The 18184-nt window shown below is 34.1% G+C and overlaps 1 protein-coding gene across 1 annotated transcript in view; it reads right to left on the reverse strand.

The window, feature by feature from the left end:
- LOC142354604 (uncharacterized) overlaps positions 1-14947 on the reverse strand; it is a 161789-nt gene extending 146842 nt beyond the window's left edge. The window contains exons 1-2 of the mRNA XM_075406932.1: positions 14555-14947; positions 3798-4013 (exon numbers count right to left, since the gene is read on the reverse strand). Of these exons, the coding sequence (XP_075263047.1) occupies positions 3798-4013; positions 14555-14613 (275 nt within the window). The 5' untranslated portion in view covers positions 14614-14947. The remainder of the gene's footprint in view (positions 1-3797; positions 4014-14554) is intronic.
- Positions 14948-18184: the final 3237 nt, after the last annotated feature.

Here is an 18184-nt window from a genome sequence, read left to right on the forward strand (position 1 = left end):
GACTCTCGGGAGTAGTGCGTACAGACATTTTGTTAATCCACTCAAGCCTGAATGCTCAGCATTTGTAAAACATACGATACAATTCGAAACCGGCAAACTTTGGACCAATGATTCTAAAGTATCTCAATTATGTATAACGAATTCAATTCAAAAATCGAGAGAAACTCATCAGCTACGATAACTGAATAAAGACAGTTCTCAAGCAGAGACGTGTGTGTATTGGCGCAACACATACGTATACTAATTAAAAAACACAGCGGGAGTTCGATCCCCCAACGCGCCGCAGCTGTCTCGAGCAAACAAACAAAGCTGATTATTTCTCAGCCCATTTTCTAGTTTCAGTTTAATTCAATTTCTTTTTTTTTCTTTCCACTTTTACCTACTTATTCTTTTTTCTTCCCTATCCCTGACAAAACTTACCTTTATGCCCAACAATCTTCGATAACAACTGCAAACACGGCTAGCCAGAAGTAATCAACGACAAGTAATCGCAACCAGGAAAAGCCAGTAAAAACCCTCCACGTTGTTTATAATGGCTTCGTACCCCAGACACAGTGTACAGTGTAGAACCAATGTCCCAAATTCAAACTCAAACTAAAAAAAAACTCTTCAAGCTGCTGCTGTAATAAACTTGATTGTTGATGGTTGCACATGAAATTTCCTTTGGTGCTGTTAATCAAAATTTCCGTTTAAGGGGACTGGCATTTTTTATCAGCTGGACGGACCCCTTTGGTTCTGATCGAAGCCATCAAACACTAGATGTGTCTGTAATCAGAATGCTGCCTTTTGTTGCCTCTTAGCCGAGCCAACATCTCTCGGTAAAAAAAAAACAAGAATTTTCGCTCGAAATGGTCTCTGATCAGACTAATGTGCGCTTGAATCCGCCTCTGATCAGACCATTCCCATCCTGAAGTGACCTTTGATCATACCATCCCCAGACCGAAGTGACCTCTGATCATACTATTGTGCGCTTGAACCAAATCCCAGACCCTGTAATTTTGGTCTGGGAACACACCGTGTGCATTCGACTTGGTCTGAAGAGAAGTCACTTCAGGATGGCACCTCAACCTGGGTGCTAAACAGTATCATGAAGAAAAGACCTTTTACAAAATAAAACTTAACTTGATTGGTTATGTTACTTCATCAAAATGAGTGACTGATGAGGACTGTTTATGAGATTAAATTCTCGCCAGAAAAACTGCCGAAACTGAAACAAACATAAAACGGACTAAATATGGTATCTTAAAAACCGTAAAACGGACCGTAAATGCCACCCATATATTATCAGCTTCTCCATAAAAAGAAAAAAAGATGGAAACTTACTTGCCATAAAACGAGCCATATATGGACACTTAAGAATCATAGTAAGATCATAAAACGAAAACAGTTTATTACTTTTATGGGCCATAAATGGTTCCTTTTTTTCTTTTTATGGTAAGTAAGGGTCCAAATATGGTCCGTTTTTTCTTTTTATCGTAAGTAAGGTACCATATATGGTTCGTTTTCTGATAAGTATGTTTGGTCAGCCCGCCCGGACCGAGTTGTCAACGCTCGCTAAAAAACGCAAAATTATGTAAGATTGGCGTTGAATGCGTTGAATTTATGCAAGATCTACGCTTGAGCGTAGATCTTACATAAATTCAACGCATTCAATGCCAATCTTACATAATTTTGCGTAGAATTTAGGCGTAGATCGTACATATTTAGCGTTGAATTTCAGCGTAGACCTTACATATTTAGCGTTGAAATTAGCGTAGATCTTACATAAATTCAACGCATTCAACGCCAATCTTACATATTTTGCGTTGAAGTTTGGCGTAGATCTTACATAATTAGCGTTGAATTTTAGCGTAGATCTTACATATTTAGCGTTGAATTTACCGTAGATCTTACATAAATTCAACGCATTCAACGCCAATCTTACATAATTTTGCGTTGAATTTTGGCGTAGATCTTACATATTTAGCGTTGAATTTTAGCGTAGATCTTACATATTTAGCGTTGGATTTAGCGTAGGTCTTACATAAATTCAACGCATTCAACGCCAAACTTACATATTTTGCGTTGAAATTTGGCGTAGATTTTACATATTTAGCGATGAATTTTAGCGTAGATCTTACATATTTAGCGTTGAATTAAGCGTAGATTTTACATAATTTCAACGCCTTCAACCCCAATCTTAGCGTAGGTCTTACATAAATTCAACGCATTCAACGCCAAACTTACATATTTTGCGTTGAAATTTGGCGTAGATTTTACATATTTAGCGATGAATTTTAGCGTAGATCTTACATATTTAGCGTTGAATTAAGCGTAGATTTTACATAATTCCAACGCCTTCAACCCCAATCTTACATATTTTGCGTAGAATTGTGGCGTAGATCTTACAAATATAAGTTGAATTTTTTGAATTCCATTTCAGACCACTTTTTGATTTCGAAAGTTTTTCAAGTTTTTTTTCAAAAAGTCAATTTTTTCACTGTTTCGACCCCTATACTTCACAGTTGAGAAAAGCGAAGTCAGCAAAAAAAACACTTCTTAGTGCTTTTTTATAGTGCAAAATCCATTTCAGACCATTTTACGATTTCAAAACTTTTCCAAGTTTTTTTTCGAAAAATCAATTTTTTTTTCACTGTTTCGACCCCTATGCTGCAAAGGTGAGAAACGTTAAGTCAGAGAAAAATCATTTTTTAGTGCTCTTTTATAGTGCAAAATCCAATTGAGACCATTTTACGATTTCAATTTTTTCAAGTTTTTTTCAAAAAGTTAACTTTTTAACTGTTTCGACCCTATACTGCACAGGTGAGAAAAATCACTTTTTAATGCTCTTTTATAGTGCAAAATCCGTTTCAGACCATTTTACGATTTCAAAACTTTTTCAAGTTTTTTTTTCGAAAAATTATTTTTTTCAATATTTCGAACCCTATACTCCAAAGGTAACAAGAAGTCAGAAAGAAAAATTTTTTAGAGCTCTTTTATAGTGCAAAATCCAATTCAGACCATTTGAAGATTTCAAATTTTTCAAGTTTTTTTTCGAAAAATTATTTTTTGGACTGTTTCGACCCCTATACTGCACAATTGAGAAAAATGAAGTCAGAAAAAAATAACCATTTGCTCTCTTACGGTGCAAAAATCATTTCAGACCATTTTAGGAATTCAAATTTTGTTCAGAAACTTTAAAACAATTTTAAATTTTTCCCAGTACTTCTCACACGATAAATGCGTTGAATACGTTGAAATTATGTAAGATCTCGGCTAAATTCAACGAAAAATATGTAAGATCTAGGCTAAATTCAACGAAATATATGCAAGTTCTACGCTAAATTCAATGCAAAATATGTAAGGTCTACACTAAACTCAACGCAAAATATGTAAGATCTACTCTGGGATCTTAAGGAAACCAAGGAACAGTGGCGCAATGGTAGAAGAGGCGACAAGTAAACAGGAGGTCAGTGGGTCGAGTCCCATACCCAGAGTTCTCCGCATTGATTTTTGTAAGATCAACGCTAAATTCAACGCAAAAATATGTAAGATCTACGCTAAATTCAACGCTAAATATATAAGATCAGCGGCAACTAACGTTGACAAGTTGGAAAATTCACCGCCATTTCTTAGATAATTTTGCGCTGAATGCCTTGAATTTTTGTCTTTAAATTCAACGCATTCAACGCAAAATTATGTAAGAAAATTGCGGTGAATTTTCCCACTTGTCAACGCTATTTGCCGCTGATCTTACATAATTTTGGCCAAATTCCTCGGCCCGGGCGGGACGGTACATAACTTGAGTGAACACTTACTTGTAGAGCGACAATTTTTCAAACAACTCAGTGCTTCTGTAGTCGGCCAATTCCTCCTTCTGCTTAATTGGAGGCAATCTCTCGTGTGACAAGGCTTGAAAACTGCTCTTGTACTCTGTCCCTCCCATCCCAGAAGCCGAATGGAGGCGAGAGGAGGAGGCAAGTCCAGATGACACCCATCGCAGTGGAATCTGGTCTGGACGGCGCTTCCGGGGTCTGCAAGCGGAGAGCATTTAATAAAACTTGTATTTTCATTATAGAACTCACTGTTGGTTTCATTGAAACAATTAAAATTGGTTTATAATGGAAAAAGTTAAACATAATTGTAACAAAACAATAATTTCACCTTTTATAAATCATGCACACATCAATTGACATTAATTCTCTTATCTGGCAATATTTTCATGATTGTTCAGTTACTTGTAAGAAAATTGTTAGGGAATGGGGCAACAATAAATTCTCAGGATGTGAATTTTTAAAAAATCTGTTGATTTCTCCTTGACAAAGCATTAATTTAATTTGACCAGTTTTCAGTTTTTCCCGGGTCGAGGTTTTTGGGTAAATTTTTGTAGGAAATGCTGTGAATGTGGTGAATTTTTGTAAGAAATGCGGTGATTGCGGTGAATGCGGTGAAAATAAATATTTCAGCGCATTTCACCGCATTTCTTACAAAAATTCACCGCCAAATTCACCGCATTTTTTTTACAAAAATTCACCGCATATGATTTCCAAAGTTTACTTAATCTGATTTAAATTCACACGAAATTGCAAAGAGCTTCGTGACAGTTGGAGCAGTGGACTAAGCAGTGGAAGGCATGAAGAAGGAGGTCAGAGGTTCGACCCGTTCGGGTACGATTCGTTTTTGTAAGAATACTGAAAACGCAGTGAAAACAAATAATTCACTGCGATTCACCGCATTCACCGCAAAAAGATGTAAGAAATACGCGGTAAAAATTATTTTTTTTCACCGCATTTCAACCCATTTCTTACAAAAATTCACCGCCAAACCTCGACCCGGGTTGGATTACCAGCTCTTTTTTCTTCCTTTAGAGTTGATCTTACTTCAGTTAAGCATTTAAATTAGCCTTGTTTTCAATTTTAACTAATTGTTCCGACCCCCCCCCCCCCTTTAGTCTATATTTTCAAATGGGTTTCTTTTTGTTCAGACAATTTCGGCCGATCGATATATTCATCGTAGAGAGTTGTGAGTGGTATCATTAAAAGCACGTGTATCCGGGAATATGGAATTAAAAAGAATTTTTCGAATTTCGATTTCTACAGGAGTTATCGGGGTTTAAAACTTGTGAATATTCGACAGTTCATGTTGACATTTTGTAAGTTTTGCTTAAAATTGGCACCTTTTTGCTAATACAATTTTAAAAGGTTAAATTTTTTTAATGGTAGAGTGTTATTGTTGCAATTAGATTTAGCAGAGCGTTGCTGAATTGTTTGATTGGAGTTTCTTTGAATAAAAATTTTGATAAAATTCTCAAAATTCAGAATTTTTTCATAAAAATTGTACCAAATGAGCTTTTTGGTCCTTGTTTAAGTTTATCGAAAGTGGACACCTAGAAACCGCTGACAGAATCCCTTTAAACTCCGAAAAAAGCTAATTGAAACTCGGTGCCCTATAAAGTCTTCTGAAATTAAAATTTTGCCGTTTTTTGCAAATTCAACTCGATAATTAAACAAACTGCGTCATTATTTTTTAATATTTCACTACACAATCGGTCTAATTTGCAAATATTTGGAGCACTTGGGCAGTTTCTTGTGCAAAAGGCAAAATCAGGGATAGTTTTGACATTATCATGGATTCTTACAATCAGAAATGTAGATATATTTTATTTTAAGTTTTACTTAATTTTAAACGTCAACTTAATTTTTTGTTTTGCACTCTGTTGTTATTCTTTTTGCATTCTGATTACTAAGTCTACTATTCAAAGATCGGAATGGCTTCTTCAGGAGGTGTAAGTGAACCAGTTCCATGCATTCGGTTGTTACCTAATGTCTCTTATGGCATTGAATTTATTTGTTTTCAGGAAATTTCAGTGATTTTTTGAGTTTGTTAATTTTTTATATTATTTCAGTCATCTTTTAGCTAATTCTCAGTAATTACTGGTCAAACTTTTTTCTATAAAATATACATTAATTTTGTGGCAGGCTGTTTTGAAAGAACCGTTTCTTGGTTCTGGTACCACAGGTTTTCATACAAAATTTTGTGACTTTCGTACATAGTTGCCCATTTTTACTGTCTTTTCGTTGGTAAATTGTCACATTGCTTAACCATCTCACTGAAAAAAGCTTTAAAAAATTTGTAACTGAAAACATTTATTGTTTGCATCACATATAGTTTTAAGGGCTGCGACACCATTCTTTTGCAGAATTTGATAGAACATTTTTGCCCCCCTATTTTTTGTTAATTTTTGCTGTCATATGCCATACATTGGGCAATTAAGGATCTCAATGGCCAACTGTATACATGAATAATTTTAGTAATTGATACCTAGCTAACGGTACTAATGATTTTCAATTTTTTTCTCAAAAAATAATCGAAGTATTCTTCAACTTATCCCTTTTTGTTCTGGTTTGCGTTGTTTTCTGTATTTTACATTTTTTTATCAATTTTTAGTATAGCATCATTAATGAGAGTTCTCTATAATGTTTTGTCGAACCAAGCAGTAATTATTCTGTTGGTTAAATGTTTTGAATGATGTCTTCAGATCTTAGACAATTAGTTTCAGAAAAACTTTGTGAATTTTTTTTTTACTTTCCAATATTTGTGGTTCTTTTTGCTTTCATATTGATAAAGTTGATATAGCCTTTTACAAAAAGACTTTATGATATTAAAAGGAGACGCAAATGTCACTTTATTTTTCTTGCTGTCAAAAGTTTTTAAATTGAAAAGCTTCAACACTGTGGTTTGGTAAATTTTTTTGTTAAATTTTTTACTTCAGTTTGTATTTAGAGTTATTTTGTAGTCTTATGTCATAGTGTCACTAGACGCAATTAGTTCTCGAGGAAATTGTAAGATAAACTGTCTATTTCTTCAAGTCGAATTTTATTTTGGCTATGAATTATGAAATTATTTGTTTTTTTTAAAGACAGTGGATTTCTGAGATTAGCATCTCTGTAGACAAGTCAAATCCCTCATCTATTGAACTGCATTTTATCCCTTAATACGGTTTTATATCGCCCAATTGGTCTTTGATTTTGGTGCAACCAGTTTTCATGAAATATCATGATTTTTGCATATTCGCCCATTTTTTTGTTTTCTTTCCAGTATCACAAAAATGGGCGGTCTTCTGGTCATCTGAAAAAAAAACACAATCACAAATTTTCGGAGGAAAAGTCCCATTTTTTTCTAGTGAAGTAGAGGTTACTCTTCTTTAGTATAATTTTTATCTGATGCCATTTTGATTTGGTCACTAGGTGTTTTCAAAAAATCGACAACGTTTTTTGGTCGTAACTAATATTTGCAATCATTTGATTTTTATCGCCGTCTTTTCTTGTTGTCGTATTATGGTAGTCACAGGTCTCATCGGTCCTCTAAAGTACATTGTTTTATTCATTTAGCAGTTTGTTGATCGATATGTTGATAGGTCAGTTTTCTATCTCTTCTTCAATTGGTAAACCATTAAAGTGAAAAATGTAGATGAGGGGGTCGGAACTTTATGTGCGAACGCACATTACCAAGCCTATCCTTGTTTTTCTCAGATCTGTCCATTAGAAAAAGTACTCGCACTAATTCAAAGTTATAACAAAGGTTGGTCACAAGGGGATATGGTGGTGGGGGTGGCAGTGGTGGTTCTTATTGTTATCGTAGTCTTGTGTGTGGATTTAGGGTTAAAGAGTCAAAGGTTATTCAAGAAATTGAAGTCACTCACTACCACGTGCTTTGTGTTGTTATAATCTGATTTATAGATAATACAGGTGTTATGAAATCGAAATGGTTGGTACAGCCCGGGCCGAGGAATTTGGCCAAAATTATGTAAGATCAGCGGCAACTAGCGTTGACAAGTCGGACAATTCACCGCAATTTTCTTACATAATTTTGCGTTGATTGCGTTGAACTTGAAGACAAAAATTCAACGCAATCAACGCAAAATTTTGTAAGAAAATTGCGGTGAATTTTCCGACTTGTCAACGCTAGTTGCCGCTGATCTTACATAATTAGCGTTGAATTTAGCGTAGATCTTACATATTTAGCGTTGAATTTAGCGTAGATCTTACATATTTAGCGTTGAATTTAACGTAGATCTTACATATTTAGCGTTCAATTTAGCGTAGATCTTACATATTTAGCGTTGAATTTAGCGTAGATCTTACATATTTAGCGTTGAATTTAGCGTAGATATTACATATGTAGCGTTTAATTTAGCGTAGATCTTACATATTTTTGCGTTGAATTTAGCGTTGATCTTACAAAAAAACAAAGCGTCCACTTGAACTATTTACCTGCAGTTGCGTATGGGACTCGAACTGCTGACCTCCTGTTTGCTTGTCGCCTCTTCTACCATTGTGCCACAGTACCTTGGTTTCCTTAAGAGCCGCAATTCTTATAAAGCGTAGATCTTAAATATTTTGCGTTGATTTTAGCGTAGATCTTACATATTTTGCGTTGATTTTGCGTAGTATTTAACTTAGCATATTCAACGCATTTACCATGTGAGGCGTACTAGGAAAATTTAAATTTTTTTTTAAAAGTTTTGAAAAAAATTTGAATTCCTAAAATGGTCTGAAATGGATTATGCACTATAAAAGAACACTAAAAAGTGATTTTTTGCTGACATCACTTTTTTCACCTGTGCAGTATAGCGGGTCGAAACAGTAAAAAAAATTAATTTTTTGAAAAAACTTGAAAAAGTTCTGAAATCGTAAAATGGTCTGAAATGGATTTTGCTCTATAAAAGAGGACTAAAGAGGGATTTTTTGCTGACTGCACTTTTCTCACCTGTGCAGTATAGGGGATCAAAACAGTAAAAAAAATAATTTTTGAAAAAAAACTTGAAAAATTTGAAATCGTAAAATGGTGTGAATTGGATTTTGCACTATCAAAGAGCACTAAAAAGGATTTTTTTCTGACGTCAGGTTTCTCGCCTTTGCAATATAGGGTTCGAAACAGTGAAAAAAATTGATTTGAAAAAAACACTTGAAAAAGTTCTGAAAACGTTAAATGGTCTGAAATTGATTTTGCTCTATAAAACAGGACTAAAAAGTGATTTTTTGCTGACTGCACTTTTCTCACCTGTGCAGTATAGGGGATCGAAAAAGTAGAAAAATTAATATTTGAAAAAAAAATTGAAAAATTTGAAATTGTCGATCTGCGCCTAAATTCAATGCAAAATTATGTAAGATTAGCGATGAATGCGTTGAAATTATGTAAGATCAACGCTAAAATTCAACGCTAAATACGTAAGATCTACGCCAAAATTCAACGCTAAATATGTAAGATCTACGCCAAAATTCAATGCAAAATTATGTAAGATTAGCGTTGATTGCGTTGAATTTATGTAAGATCAACGCTAAAATTCAACGTCAAATACGTAAGATCTACGCCAAAATTCAACGCTAAATATGTAAGATCTACGCCAAAATTCAATGCAAAATTATGTAGGATTAGCGTTGAATGCGTTGAATTTATGCAAGATCAACGATAAAACTCAACACTAAATATGTAAGATCTACGCCAAAATTCAACGCAAAGTTATGTAAAATTAGCCTTGAATGCGTTGAATTTATGTAAGATCAACGCTAAAATTCAACGCTAAATATGTAAGATCTCCGCCAAAATTCAACGCAAAATTATGTACGATTAGCGTTGAATGCGTTGAATTTATGTTAGATCAACGCTAAATTCAACGCCAAATATGTAAGATCTACGCTAATATTCAACGCTAAACATGTAAGATCTACGCCAAAATTCAACGAAAAAATTATGTAAGATTAGCGTTGAATGCGCTGAATTTATATAAAATCAACGCTAAGTTCAACGCTAAATATGTAAGATCAACGCTAAAATTCAACGCTAAATATGTAAGATCTACGCCAAAATTCAAAGCAAAATTATGTAAGATTAGCGTTGAATGCGTTGAATTTATGTAAGATCAACGCTAAATTCAACGCTAAATATGTAAGATCTACGCTAAAATTCAACGCTAAACATTTAAGATCTACGCCAAAATTCAACGCAAAATTAAGTAAGATTAGCGTTGAATGCGTTGAATTTATGTAAGATCAACGCTAAAATTCAACGCGAAATATGTAAGATCTGCGCCAAAATTCAACGCAAAATTACGTAAGATTAGCGTTGAATGCGTTGAATTTATGTAAGATCAACGCTAAATTCAACGCTAATTATGTAAGATCTACGCCAAATTTCAACGCAAAATTATGTAAGATTAGCGTTGAATGCGTTGAATTTATGTAAGATCAACGCTAAAATTCAACGCGAAATATGTAAGATCTACGCCAAAATTCAACGCAAAATTATGTAAGATTAGCGTTGAATGCGTTGAATTTATGTTAGATCAACGCTAAAATTCAACGCGAAATATGTAAGATCTACGCCAAAAATCAACGCAAAATTATGTAAGATTAGCGTTGAATGCGTTGAATATATGTAAGATCACCGCTAAATTCAACGCTAAATATGTAAGATCAACGCTAAAATTCAACGCTAAATATGTAAGATCTACGCCAAAATTCAAAGCAAAATTATGTAAGATTAGCGTTGAATGCGTTGAATTTATGTAAGATCAACGCTAAATTCAACGCTAAATATGTAAGATCTACGCTAAAATTCAACGCTAAACATTTAAGATCTACGCCAAAATTCAACGCAAAATTAAGTAAGATTAGCGTTGAATGCGTTGAATTTATGTAAGATCAACGCTAAAATTCAACGCGAAATATGTAAGATCTGCGCCAAAATTCAACGCAAAATTATGTAAGATTAGCGTTGAATGCGTTGAATTTATGTAAGATCAACGCTAAAATTCAACGCGAAATATGTAAGATCTACGCCAAAATTCAACGCAAAATTATGTAAGATTAGCGTTGAATGCGTTGAATTTATGTTAGATCAACGCTAAAATTCAACGCGAAATATGTAAGATCTACGCCAAAAATCAACGCAAAATTATGTAAGATTAGCGTTGAATGCGTTGAATTTATGTAAGATCACCGCTAAATTCAACGCTAAATATGTAAGATCTACGCCAAATTTCAACGCAAAATTATGTAAGATTAGCGTTGAATGCGCTGAATTTATGTAAAATCAACGCTAAATTCAACGCTAAATATGTAAGATCAACGCTAAAATTCAACGCTAAATATGTAAGATCTACGCCAAAATTCAAAGCAAAATTATGTAAGATTAGCGTTGAATGCGTTGAATTTATGTAAGATCAGCGCTAAATTCAACGCTAAATATGTAAGATCTACGCTAATATTCAACGCTAAACATTTAAGATCTACGCCAAAATTCAACGCAAAATTAAGTAAGATTAGCGTTGAATGCGTTGAATTTATGTACGATCAACGCTAAAATTCAACGCGAAATATGTAAGATCTACGCCAAAATTCAAAGCAAATTTATGTAAGATTAGCGTTGAATGCGTTGAATTTATGTAAGATCAACGCTAAAATTCAACGCGAAATATGTAAGATCTACGCCAAAATTCAAAGCAAAATTATGTAAGATTAGCGTTGAATGCGTTGAATTTATGTAAGATCAACGCTAAATTCAACGCTAAATATGTAAGATCTACGCTAAAATTCAACGCTAAATATGTAAGATCTACGCCAAAATTCAAAGCAAAATTATGTAAGATTAGCGTTGAATGCGTTGAATTTATGTAAGATCAGCGCTAAATTCAACGCTAAATATGTAAGATCTACGCTAATATTCAACGCTAAACATTTAAGATCTACGCCAAAATTCAACGCAAAATTAAGTAAGATTAGCGTTGAATGCGTTGAATTTATGTACGATCAACGCTAAAATTCAACGCGAAATATGTAAGATCTACGCCAAAATTCAAAGCAAATTTATGTAAGATTAGCGTTGAATGCGTTGAATTTATGTAAGATCAACGCTAAAATTCAACGCGAAATATGTAAGATCTACGCCAAAATTCAACGCAAAATTATGTAAGATTAGCGTTGAATGCGTTGAATTTATGTAAGATGTACGCTCAAGCGTAGATCTTACATAAATTCAACGTATTCAACGCCAATCTTACATAATTTTGCGTTTTTTAGCGTTGACACCTCGGCCCGGGAGTGGTACAGGAGGTGACAAACTTGCAACGAGATATTACAGTATATAAAATGAATTACAGTATATATAATTTATTTTAAAATCGAATTCACATTGTCTTGAATTCTGATATGCGGAAAGTGAAACTAAAGTTTAAAGATCTGATAAGGACAGTTGATCCCGGGTCGAGGTTTGGTCAAATAATGATGTAATAATTGCGGTGAATAATTTCACCGCAAAGCGCCCGCGTCTTTTTGCGATGAATGTGGTGAAAGCGGTGAATTTTTGTAAGATTTGCGGTTTCTAACGGTGAATTTTTGTAAATTTTTGATTTTTAGCGGTGAAATTTTTATTTTCACCGCAATCACCGGATTTCTTACAAAAAAGAAGGTGCCGTACATTGGTTCGAACCTCTCATCTCTTGCATGGCAACAACTTCTTATTCCACTGCGCCATCTGTCACTTAAAATATTGATATTTCTTGTGAATTTAAATCAAATTTAATAAACGTTATGAAAACCAAATTCGTTGAAATTTTGTAAGATTTGCGGTTTTTAGCCGTGAATTTTTTATTTTCACCGCTTAAGCGGTGAAAAAAAATAATTTACCACTACCGACGGGAAGCGGTGAAAATAAAAATGTCACCGCTAAAAACCGCAAATCTTACGAAAATTGACCGCAAAAAATATACAGTGATTTTTAGCGGTGAGTTTTAGTAAGATTTGCGATTCTTAGCGTTGAATTTTTTTTTCACCGCATTCATTGCATTCAACGCTAAAAATCACCGCATATCTTTTAGCGATCTTTAGCGTTGACACCTCGACCCGGGATATCGCATTTTCTCATTTTCTCAATGTAGTACTAGCCCATGCTCCAATTTTACGAAGTAACCCATTTTGTTTAACAAAAAATTATTGAGCAAACTTTTTTGACAAAAACAACTTGCTTACGAAAACTAAAAACTTAATATCTTCTCAGATCTATAGAGAAAAAAATAAATGTAACACGTTCACCTCCACAAGCCACCATAAAGTATTTGTTTATTGCTACCCGGGTCGAGACTGAATGGTTAACCTTTAAGAACTTGCAATTTTCTTGCAAAAGGTTGTTAACGTGTAAAAATTTGCAAGTCAATTGGTTAATTTGTTTTAACTTGTAAGTCGAATAGTAAACTTGTAAGAACTTGCAAGTTGAATGGCTAACTTGTAGGTTTCTTGCAAGTTCGTTCCAGTTGAGCTCGACCCTTAATGGTTAATTCAATTTAACACTCAGTCATTTACCGTAGAAAGCGTGTGAGAGTTAGTTGATTAATTTGGATAACATATTAAAATGTCACCTAATTTGATATAGAGTTTACTTCACAATTTTATAAACACAAGAGGTCCTTTTGCAACTCAATTAATGAACAGTAGATTTCAATTGACTTTCCATTGACTATTGTTTTTTAAATGGTGTTCCTAAAATTTTATAACCTTTTTGACGTTGATCGAAGTTTCAAATTTAGATGTGAGCATTTTCTTAAAATAAATTTTTGACCCTTCATTTTTTATTTTATGATTTCACATTTTTCCAGATTCTATTCTTTTGAAGCAACTGTTTACAATCACATCTTGAAACGTTTTATTGTTTTTTGCTGCATTATAGGCCCCAAAAATATCTTGTAACAACTTATATTCAAAGAACTTATGTAAGGAATTATGTAAGTCAATTGTTTAACTTGTAAGAACACTGCGAGCTGAATGGTTAACATTCACGACTGAAATGTGGCGCAAGTATTACCAGGGGTGGCTTAAGGCAGCTGCTCCCTATCATTGTACAACGAAACTAGAGAAAAACTTGCCACGATGGATAATTATGGAAAATTATCGAAAATAATTTTCAATAACAATTTTCGATAATTATTTTCCACCTCATTATGGAAAAAAATTATTGGCTCAAAAATTCTATCATATAACAAAATAAAGATAGGAACAATTTTTAAAGATATAAGAAAAATCTCTCAATTCTTTGCTTCATGTTTACTTAAACAGCTTTTCTTTTAAATTTTTTTGCGTGATTTTTTCAAAAAGTGAAAACAGAGACTAGCAGTTAAAAGATCGTTAGGAACGCTAATCTACGACAGTTTTAAACACTATCATACAGATGGATACTTGGGATACGGTCTGGTACCGACTTAAATTCGTTAGTTCATTTTCAAACCTAATTGAAACAAAAATTGTTTCCCGAATGACTTGGTTCCCGAATAATCCAACCTTGTTCAATGTATTACGATTTAGTATAAGAAGGATATGGTTGCCTAGTTGCATTAGATAGTAGATATTGAGAGTCAGGTGAGTAGGGTTACTGTTTCAAAGACCGCTCTATGCTGTTCGGGTAACACTTCTAATAACACAAATAGGATTTTCCTGCAATCTTATAGGCGGTATACATCCTAGAACTCAGTCTAATTTTCACCAATACTTTTCCGATGCTGTCATCTCAAATATGATCACCTCACCTGTTGTACATTGGAGGCCTGAGTGTGGGCTTCCTCTCTATAATAGACACCGTTGCCATCTCCTCGACTGTATTGGTCTTGTCTAGTGGATTTTAACTGAATAAATGGTTAAGATCGCACGGACAGATTTCTAACAATAAATTCAAAACCATAGACGCATATGCAAAAGTATTGACCACGCGATACTTAAACGTAAATTTTTTCAATATTGATAAAAGAACTCTATGATACAAAATAAATAAGACATCAACTATTGTAATTTATAACATCTATTCATTTTCATTTGTTTTTGGAGCCAAAGTGACGCTTTATTGGTCCATCGATTTCTCTTCAAAACTAAAAAAATTAAACGCAGACCACGTTAAATGGTATGAAAAAACGAATCGCACTTTTTATGAGAGTGAATTTTGCGGTATGGTCAAACTCAAGCGAAAGTTGAGATTGTTTTGTTTGTTTTCAGCCGAGGTATTGTTGTTTGGAGCTTGAGCAGAAACCAAAACAACGCCAGTTCAATATTCCAAATAATACTTATTAAGCTTTTAATTCCTAAATAATAATACACTTTCTATGAGATTTAGGAGCTCATGCAATTCAGTTTCCTACAGTACAATAAATATTACATAGATGATATCTATATAACTGCGCAATATGAAAATGTACGTTAAAATGAGTGACTAAAAAAGTCGAGGTCTAAAAAAGAAACAGAGGTTCAACCTCAACGAAATAATGAATATAGAGTTATAATTAATGAGAAATTTAAATTGTTTCCATGAATACAAACACAATTAAAACGGATGTAGTACAACATATGGATGTATAACATATTAGAACAAATTATAAACAAATGCACTTTTGTTGTTTTTCCAAACTTGGTCTTCAGAAGGTGAGGCTACCTATACGAACTCTATAACGGTGTTAGGGCAAAATACCCAATGCCAAAATACCCAAAATACACTTAATATTTTATTCTAACGTTGAAACTATTTAGAACGATTATTTAGCATTTAGGATAAAGACATATTCAGTCTAGAATACAAAGTCATAACAGGATAAAACCATTCAGTAAATGTCAGGCAAGGATCGTGACTACTAGTATAGTATCATCGATCTATTCTCTAACACCCCCAGTGTTCTTTGTGCAATTTTTTATTACAATACTTCAGCTGTTATATAGCACTTTTAAAATGTAATACGTGAGCCTGAGGACGTTATATTTGCATGACTGCTAATCCGTATTGCAGAACAAATCCTCATAAATGATTCTACTTTACTTGACCAGAATGCATCCGGGTCAAATGGAGTTGACACAATTCAACGCACGTCTTTCAATCAACACAATGAATTTTCAGCGACACAGGATCCAGTGTCCAGGGTCGAGTTCTGTCATTAAGAATTGGAACTAGACTTTGCGTCAGTTGACTGTCACAATCAGACAGTTGAACAATGTATGCGGGACGTATAGACTGAAGAACAATAGATCTATTCCACTCTTCCACATACTCGCTCCAGTGAATTTCGGGGGGACCCAGCCCAGTGGTGTACGCAAAAACCAAGTAAGCTTCAACAAGCCGAAGAATTCGGTTCGAAACTGACCTACTCCAACGTTACATTTGCAAGTGTCTACAAGCTTTTTGTCCGTCTGGACAATTTGGAGCAATTTTTGATCTTTCCGGATTACGTAGTAGACCAACCTTCTCTTTTTCCCAAAATCAATTTTCTCAAAATTTTTCAACAAATTTTCTCCAAATTTTTCAAATTCCAAATTTTCTCCAAATTTTTCAACTTCCAAATTTTCTCCAAAATTTTCAACTTCCAAATTTTCTCCAAATTTTTCAACTTCCAAATTTTCTCCAAATTTTTCAACTTCCAAATTTTCTCCAAATTTTTCAACTTCCAAACATTGTTCAACTTCCAAATTTTCTCCAAATTTTTCAACTTCCAAACATTGTTCAACTTCCAAATTTTCTCCAAATTTTTCAACTTCCAAATTATCTCTAAATTTTTCAAATTCCTCTGCAAAAATTATTTCTCGCGTATAGAATTAGTAAAATTTCGACCAGTGTTTCCAGTCGACCAAGGCATTGAAACAATCAATAACCCCGATTGGCAAAAAATATCCATACAGAGTTATGGGAGCATACAAAGTCCGTTTTAAAACGTCTCAAGTCCCACTTACAATCTATAATCTATATGCATTCATAACTTACATTAGTATATAGTATAAGTATCCTTGTATTCCAGACAACCTCATTCTCAATTGTGCTCTCTGAGTATAACGAGTCCAGCAGCATGTGAGCAGCATGTTCATAAGAAGCATACTCTAACAGGGCATCTCGTTCAAGTCTTCCTACGCTATATGGCAGGAAAATATCATGATAATTACGTTCTTTAAGAACAACATCTTTGCAAGATCAATAGAAAAGACTAACCATGACATATGGCAAGACATTTGAAAAATTGGAAAAATAAATAGCACCTGTGAAAAAAAGGATACCACGAACAGTAGCCCCCAACACACATACACACACAGACACACACACACCCCCCACACACACACACACCCACAAACACACACACAAGAATACACATACACACACCCATACCCACACACACACACACACACACACACACACACACACACACCACACACACACACACACACACACACACACACACACACACACACACACACACACGCACACACACAAACACACTCGCAGTAATATATATATATACCCACACCCACACACGCAGACGTAAAATTCACACCTGCTTGTCTTGAATTTTGAGTGAAATTTACTACTTTAAAAATAGCATGTCCAGCTTAGCTCCCGCCAACAACGTTTGACTAACATGCGACCCCAAACTTCCGCGTGGATACTTGTAACATTTAACTTGCGTAGGAAGTCATAGCCACTAAGCTCAGTTGTTATTGTGGTAATTGCCTAAAAACTAGCTTAAGTATAAGTAGTATGTATACTACTATAGTAATTTCCAGTTACAGTCTACAAAAAAGTAACATTATTCTGCTCAGACTTAATTTTGTGCTATAAGTAACTTTCAAAATATGCATGATAAATTTAGCCTCGAACTCCATGACCTAAAGATAATCATAATAAAAAAGTCTGCACATAAAGGAACTTAAAATATTCTGGAGATGCAATGTTGGCTGAAATAGTATTTTTCTCTTGAAATCTGCTGGATCAGCGTTGAAATGCAATGAGACTCAAATCTGGGTCGTTTCTAGCTTTTAATAGTATCTTACTTTCTTGATGGTAACTTCCCAGTATTAGAGGATGATTCGATTGTTTTCTGCTGTCGTTTGTAAAAAAAAACAAAGATCGATAAAATTATATGGAAGAGAGATTAGCGACAAAATAATATAAACGCTTTATTTGATGCGCACCCACATCAGAAGTGAAATTAAATTCCCGGACTTGAATCTCATAGCAATTCAAACCCGAAACAGCACAATTTAAAAGCAAAAACTCGATTCAGTTTAGAAATATTGCATCTCCAGAAGATTTTAAGTTTCCTCATGTGCAGGTTTCTTCATTATTATTATATTGAGGTCATAGAGTTTGTCCTGGCCAAAATTATATTGTATAGTCTGAAAATTAGTCATAACCC

This window comes from Convolutriloba macropyga, chromosome 15 (genome assembly GCF_964194025.1).
Source record: "Convolutriloba macropyga chromosome 15, txConMacr16.3, whole genome shotgun sequence".
Classification (NCBI taxonomy): domain Eukaryota; kingdom Metazoa; phylum Xenacoelomorpha; order Acoela; family Convolutidae; genus Convolutriloba; species Convolutriloba macropyga.